Here is a 7,953-nt window from a genome sequence, read left to right on the forward strand (position 1 = left end):
TCTCTTAGCCACTAAAACCATCATGACATAATCTTTGAAGTTAGGTGGTTCCTTTCCATTCATGGTTTCTAAACAAATGAATAAAGGGAAAAAAAAAAAGAGGGAATATGCTGCATTGTTGTTTTGGAGTGTTGTAGTGGGCCTGCTATTTTAGTCATGATTGCCCGAAACGAGTAAAAAAAAATTATATATCAAAGGTTTTGTGTGCTCATGTTTTTAATTTAAGTCATACATACATCACTAATAACTAGGGGAGAGAGAATTTGAGAATGAGAAAGAATGATGAACGATTGCTCCATGAAGACTTGCCTCCACCATGGTTCATTCACGTAGATTTTTTGGCAACACACCGAGATGGAAGACAGCAACCTCATGTCCAAGGGCAGCTTAGATGAAATAGACAAAGTCATAGATGTTGGCAGCAGACGGTAACCAACGGTGAAGTTGTGCCCCCTTTTCATCCCTTTTCTGTGCTCCTATTCTCTTCTTCCACTGTTTTGTCAGGTACTGCTTCCTTCTTTATTCTTTTTCTTATGATGATGTGATATTGTGCAAGTCACACAGAACCTGTCCATTCTTTCATATTTTATTTATTTTCTGTAATGTTTGTGGATTTAACTTGTACTAGAGACGATTTTTATGTATTCCCAATATAAGTTGTGACTATGTGAATGACAATGAAGTGTTTGTGTGTGATAATGCTGATGCTTGGGTAAATGAAAGAGTGTGAATGACAATGAAGTGTTTGCGTTTGATAATGGTGATGCTTGAGTAAATGAAAAATATTTGATGCATTAAAATAGGTAATAGGAAAGAAGTGATAAATTGGATTCTTTCCCTAAAAAAATTGTCCTTCTGTCGAGTGATCACCGCTTTTTATAGGTAAGCTTTACATCAATGACACATATGTAGAGGAGAAGATTTTCAACAATAGATTGTCCAATTTTCAAACACACTTCTTTGATTATCAAAATTGACATTTAATCCCTTTGAACTAACAGGTACTTTAATTCACTTCTGAAATTTCCATCTATCACCAGCACGCTGTAAGACATTGGGGAATTCGAGCTTTCACCATATTTGGTGACTTTCCAATGCCATTATTTAAAGCACATGCTGCCAGATGAGGCCAATTCCTAATATCCTATAGCTATAGTAAAGGAAAAAAAAAAACATCCGGAAGAAGGATATAGTGACACACACCAAAAAGAGAAGCTTTTATCTAAGGATAGAAATGGATAAGACAAAGAACATGAGCAGTAACCTTGCCACTCTCCTAAATGTATCATGTATAAACTGGTTGGCCAAAACACAGCTCTAGAATTCAATATCGCTACCTTCTCATATGCATGGTTTGTGCCTTTATCATATATTCACCTCACACATGCAATTGCCAAGCCCATGATACCCTCCAAGCTTATTCACAATGCTTCTCGTCATCTTCAATATGCCTCATTCAACCAATCACCTCCTTCCATTTTCTTCAGATTCTCCTCATTGTTGCATCAATTCTCTAACACCCTTTTCCATGTTAAGTCCATCCACGCTCAGATCATTATCAATGGTGTGTACAATGAAAGCTTTCTAGTTGTAAAACTTATCAAGGCATACTCTGGTTTGGGTTTCTTTGGCATTGCCCGCAAGGTGTTCGATCAATGTTCTCACCCGGAAACCTTTCTTTGTAATGCCATGATGGCTGGGTATTTAAGAAACCAACAGTGTAAGGAGGTTCCTATTTTGTTTAAAATGATGGGGTCTTGTCATATAGATATCAACAGTTATACTTGTATGTTTGCTCTCAAGGCCTGCACCAGTTTGTTGGATTTTCAGATGGGGATGGAAGTTGTTAGGGATGCTGTTGCAGAGGGATTACATTTGCATCCAAATGTGGGGAGTTCGGTTATAAATTTCTGGGTGAAGTTTGGGAAACTTGGTGATGCTAGAGCAGTCTTTGATGAGATGCCCGAAAGAGATGTTGTTTGTTGGAACTCAATGATCGGGGGTTATGTGCAGTGGCAGTGCTTTACCGAGGCGATTCGGATGTTCCTTGAGATGATTAATTGCGGAATAAGGCCGAGTCGTGTGACAATGGCAAGCTTACTCAAGGTGTGTGGAGAAAGTGGACTAAGAAAATTTGGAAGATGTCTTCACAGTTGTGTCCTTGTGTGTGGCATGGGCAACGATGTGTTTGTGCTGACTTCTTTAGTTGACATGTATAGTAAGATAGGTGAAACTAATAGTGCTTCGTTGGTTTTCAATAGTATGTGCAGTAGAACTTTGGTTTCATGGAATGCTATGATTTCAGGATATGTTCAAAATGGTATGGTACATGAATCTTTTGCTCTTTTTAGCAGACTAGTTCAAATTGGTGCTGGGTTTGATTCAGGAACCTTAGTGAGCCTTATTCAGGGATGTTGTCTTACATCTAACCTGAGAAGTGGAAAATCCATCCATTCATATATCATTAGAAAAGGATTTGAACCGAATCTAGTTTTGTCCACTGCAATTGTTGACATGTATTGTAAATGTGGTGCCACAAAGCAGGCAGTTACTGTTTTCAGAAGAATGGATATAAGGAATGTAATTACTTGGACTGCTTTGCTGGTAGGTTTATCCCAAAATGGCTATGCAGAGGATGCGCTGAAATTGTTTTGTCAGATGCAAGAAGAAAATGTGGCTGCCAATTCTGTGACTCTTGTTAGTCTAGTACATTGTTGCACTCACCTAGGATCTCTCAAGAAAGGTAGGAGCATCCATGCTCATTTTATCCGACATGGTTACACCCCTGATGCAATTAATATATCAGCTTTGATAGATATGTATGCCAAGTGTGGAAAAATCCACTCAGCTAAGAAATTATTCAACAACGGATTCCCTTTTAAAGATAGTATATTGTGCAACTCAATGATTATGGGTTATGGAATGCATGGCTATGGACATCAAGCTCTTGGTGTCTTTGGCAGAATGATAGAGGAGGGAGTCAAACCAAATCAAACTACATTTATTTCACTCCTAACGGCTTGCAGTCACTCAGGCCTTGTTGAAGAAGGTAAAACTTTGTTCCACAGTATGGAAAGAGATCATGGCATCAAGCCTAGTGACAAACACTATGCTTGCCTCGTTGATCTTCTTAGTCGAGCAGGCCATCTCGAGGAAGCAGACACATTGGTGAAACAAATGCCTTTCGAACCAAGCACTGATGTGCTTGAAGCTTTGCTCAGTGGTTGCAGAACTCATAAGAATATCAATATGGGGATACAAATGGCAGATAGATTACTTTCTTTAAATGATTTAAACTCTGGAATTTATGTCATGTTATCAAACATATATGCCGAAGCAAGACGATGGGACGCAGTGAATCACATAAGAGGCCTCATGAGGACAAGGGGACTGAAGAAAACACCTGCTTATAGTTTGATTGAAGTAGGAAATGAACTTCACACATTTTTTGCTGGTGATGATTCACATCCTAAGTGGGAAGATATTCATCAATTGTTGGAAAACTTGAGGATTGAGGTGGAGGCTTGTGGCTATGTTCCTGATACTAGTTGTGTGCTCCGTGATGTGAATGAGGAAATGAAGGTTAAGTTGCTTTGGGGGCATAGTGAGAGATTAGCTATTGCATTTGGTCTTTTGAGCACACCATATGGAAGCTTGATTAGGATCACAAAAAACCTTCGTGTCTGTGTTGATTGTCATAATGTTACCAAATACATATCAAGAATAGTTAAGAGGGAAATTATTGTAAGGGATGCTAATCGTTTCCATCACTTTGTTAATGGCCAATGCTCCTGTAATGATTACTGGTGATGAGGACATGCTGAGAATTAAGTTATTTTTTACAAGAACATCTTATTTGATGTCCAAAACTCATTCCATCAACCTTAGATTTTAGCGCCATTTCCACTCTTCGTTCCAATACTCAAACCTTTCTCCTTTCTTTTCTTTTTCCCTGTCTCCCTCTCGTTTGGCTTGTGTTGTGTGCCAATTGAATACTAATTTTTACATGCTCAAATGACATTATTCAATTAGTATTTGGTTGGGTTGTTTGAAGGTGGGGAGGACTGATCTGATTTGGACATTGTATGAGCATATGTTGGAATCTGGTGTTGTGGCTGACATTAATGTTGAGACTGTTGGATAGCTGGTACAGGTATTATGCAAGACAAGGTTTCGAAGGGATACGAACTTCTTAGGCATGTTCTAGGGAATGGCATGAGTCCTGATGGACTCTTGAAAGAACAATTCTGAGGTATTTCAGGTTTTCATTGATGTCAAGGATAGAGGGTATTTCCCAGATAGAGTCATGTACAAAATAGTAATCAAAGGCTTCTGCAAGAAGCAACATCTTGGTGAAGGAAGGAAGTTGTGGTTTGAGATGATTCAGAAAGGGTTACTACCTAATGAGTATACCTATAATGTATTGTTACATGGGTATTGTAAGGCCTGTGATCTTGTTGAGGCAAAGAAGCTCTTTAACGATATGCATTCTAGAGGTGCACTCGTCCTAGCCAGCGCACAAATGGCTCTGGTTGCTCACCATCGACGACCCAATATGACTAACTAGCCTATAATCTAGTTTGTCTACCCCTATCATAAAATATGTGTCCATGTCTAATAATAAGTCATTGAAATATTACTACATCCTTCAAACAAAAGAAGTCTAAGGAATGGATGAAAAACAAATAATAGTTACCATTTTCCCTTGCTTAAACCACTCATCACTTGGACTTGGCTCATCTGAATATTTTCCTGTCAAAAACAAGAGACCACAATAACTCACCAATAAACTTCTCAAATAGTTTCGTTGCATAAAACCCACATGCATGTGTTTGTTTTTCCATACCAACTTAAGTGCTAATGTCCGACCAATGGTTCCTGTCTCACGGCATATATCAAAGAACAATGTATCAAGGCCTAAGCGTGCCCAATCTCCAGCAAGTGAGTATAACTTCTCAGCTGCAAGAGTGTTAATCTGCAATAGTAGACTTAAAATTCCATCTAGAAGAAACATACCTCCGAAAAAAGAAATCTTCACAAGAATTCAGTGTTTTCTCGGCAATTCTTTCACGAAGCCGTAAGAAGATAAAAGAAAATAGTTATAATCCGATTTTATATCATCGAAGCAAGCAATTCTATCCAGGCAAGGGACATTAATATCCAATTCCAGTGCAACCTCTATTGAAAATTAAATCAACAACAAAGAAAGAAAGACTATAGAGAATTAACTCCAATTCACTAATCATATTCTCACAATCTTGCTCCCTAACCTCGGCTCCCCTATACTTACTACACTTTTGGCTAATAAGATTTCTTCTAATAATTCAGTACTAGCAGCAGCTTGCAGTGTCATCTTGGCATACATAATCAAATGAATTGGCAATGCTAACAGTTAAAATATTGACAAACTCAACTAGAATAAGAATGCACTTGAATAGCATAGGAAAAAGAACCACAAACATTTTAGTTTAAGCAATATAGATCATAAAATGTATCAGTAATGCTGCTTTACCCATATTAACATAATCACCTAATCATGAGAAAAACAAATTATATTTAAATCTGTAACTGAATTTGAAGTTAGTACTCTATCTTTTTCTAATACTAAATAGGCAAGTGATTTCTCTTTTTTTCTTTTAAATTTTGTTTTATCTAATCACATTGTATAACTAATGTGTCAAACTAATTGAGCTGAAGTAATGTGATAAATTAATTATGCTAATTAGGTTTTAGTAATATTGATGCGATTGTTATTAGCAAACACAAATTCATAATTTCATGATGAAAATAATAGATAAAAAATTACAAAAGTAAATATTGTAACACCTCTTATTTTCAAAAAATTTAAATTATGAATGAGTTATGTTTTATTTTATTAAATTAAATTTTTTATCATAGAAATAATTTTATTAAAGATATTTAAATTTACTTTTATGAACTAAGGAAATTAATTAAATTATTTTTATTTTTTTTAAATTAGAATAGCTATTTAAAACTAATTGATGAGTTTATAAATAAATGGTATTTTCAAAAATAATTAATTTTGATTTTTAATTACTACTCTATCTCCTATTTTTATTAAAATTACTAAACTACCCTTACTTCTCTTTTTCCAAATCTAACCCTAATTTTAAAATTAACTCACACACTCTCAACTCTTACCTCACATGCTACATGCACACACAAGAGAAGCAGAGAGAGTGAAGATCGGGAAGAAGAGAGGGGAGGAAGGGACGACGCCAGCGGGGCTGAGAGTCGCCGTCGCCGTCATTATCGCAGATCAAGAAGGGAGAGGGAGAAGGAGATCAAAACAGGGAATCGGGAAAGGAGAAAGGAAGAAGCGCGAGAGAGGAGGTGCTGTCCCGCCGTCCTCGCTCTCACCCCTGGAGACCGTCCCTGCTACAAGTATGGGGCTTCTAAGAGAGAGAGAGAGAGTAAGAGAGAGAGAGAGAGAGAGAGAGAGAGAGAGAGAGAGGAGCTCGCAGATGAGAGAGAAACACAATGGCCAGAGAGAGGAGAGTCTCGTGAGGAGGGGGGAGCTGGTACACCTCTGCCATTATTGTAGGCTGTGCCACCACGCCTCTGGTCACCGGGAACCGCGCTGATGTCGCCGAAAGCCATTGCCAGAAACTCTACAAGTTTGCTCTAGCTTCGCTTTGCTTCTGCCGGTTCTGTCCTTGTCGGTGAGGATCACCAGAGCTGCCGATGCTCCATCTCTTTATTTTCTTTGGTAAGACTAATCTTGTTCTGTCTTGTCTTGCCATAAAGCTCTATTATTGACTCTATCCTATCCTGCTTGATGTCCCTTTTTGTCTTTGCTCAGTTTTAAACCCTCGTAGGCTATTAGATTCGCTGCCATTGTTACTGTGGTTATTTCATGTTGTTGATACTAGGGCTGTTGTTGATGTTGCTGTAGTGAGAAATCGAAGTTGTTGCTACTACCTCGGTCCAAATTTCATGCTCTTTCATTCCATTCTACTTCAACCTTCCTCACCTTTTATCTTGGCAGAAGAAGAAGACGGGCTCACACAGAGGAGGAGAAAAAGAAGATCTGTTCTCAGGTGGAGGACGGCAAGTTTCCTCAAGCGTCGGAGAAGAAAAAACTTTGCTGATTTGCTCTCTACCTCTCTCCGTGACCGTGACTCCATCTCTAGTCTCTACTCTCAAGCGTTGGAGAAGAAGAAGCAGCCTCATTCTGAACTCTGATTCTCTAAAGGTTTAGGGTTAATTTTTGAGGTAAAAATTAAGTGTGAAATTGACTAAAGCGAGGGATGATGGAAGCAAAAGCAGGTATGATTTTTTGTTGATAAAAATCGACGACAATTTTCATCGATTTTAGTTAAAACAAAAATCAGCTTTCTAGCCGTTTATTTTATATAAAATATCTATAGCCTTCATTTAATTTTGAAAGAAGATCCTGATCATCTAAATTTATCGACAACAAAAGCAGTCGATATTATAATTATTAAAATAGACAAACAGTCCGTCGATTTTAAAGAAAAAAAATTTCAACCTACCACTTCGTTAGCAATGTGATGATAATACCAATATGTTAGAAGGTTGATAAAATAATAGACGACATGGTCGTCGATTTTAATATTTTATTTCTAATAATTTATTTTTCATTTTATCGACGATAAGCTGTAAAAAAATATCAATGAGAAATATGACCGTCAATTTTTGGCATCGATAATTATATTGTTTCTTGTAGTGCCTGCAGACCGAGTGATGCACCAATTTGAGTCTGCACAACCTATCTCTGAACCTACAAAAATCATTAGAGTAGAAGACCATTATATCACTGTTCATGGAGTGTAACTTCGTGACCGAAGAATGTTATCTGTGGGATGGATAAAGGATTGGTAAAGTTTGGTAAGATTCTTTCCAACCACCGAAAACTTTGGTTTATTGATTTCTGGCTTTCTGCTTTGTAAACCAAGTCTTTCGATAATT

General features: G+C 37.5%; 1 protein-coding gene across 1 annotated transcript; it reads left to right on the plus strand.

Annotated features, from left to right (window-relative positions):
* Window positions 1-238: 238 nt before the first annotated feature.
* LOC130961808 (pentatricopeptide repeat-containing protein At3g12770-like) lies at window positions 239-4,221 on the plus strand. The gene is made up of 2 exons (XM_057887823.1): window positions 239-504; window positions 1,002-4,221. Exon 2 carries the CDS (start codon window positions 1,288-1,290, stop codon window positions 3,808-3,810), a length of 2,523 nt encoding a protein of 840 aa, XP_057743806.1. The 5' UTR covers window positions 239-504; window positions 1,002-1,287; the 3' UTR covers window positions 3,811-4,221.
* The last annotated feature ends 3,732 nt before the right edge of the window (window positions 4,222-7,953 follow it).

The sequence above is a fragment of the Arachis stenosperma genome, chromosome 2 (genome assembly GCF_014773155.1).
Source record: "Arachis stenosperma cultivar V10309 chromosome 2, arast.V10309.gnm1.PFL2, whole genome shotgun sequence".
NCBI lineage: Eukaryota > Viridiplantae > Streptophyta > Magnoliopsida > Fabales > Fabaceae > Arachis > Arachis stenosperma.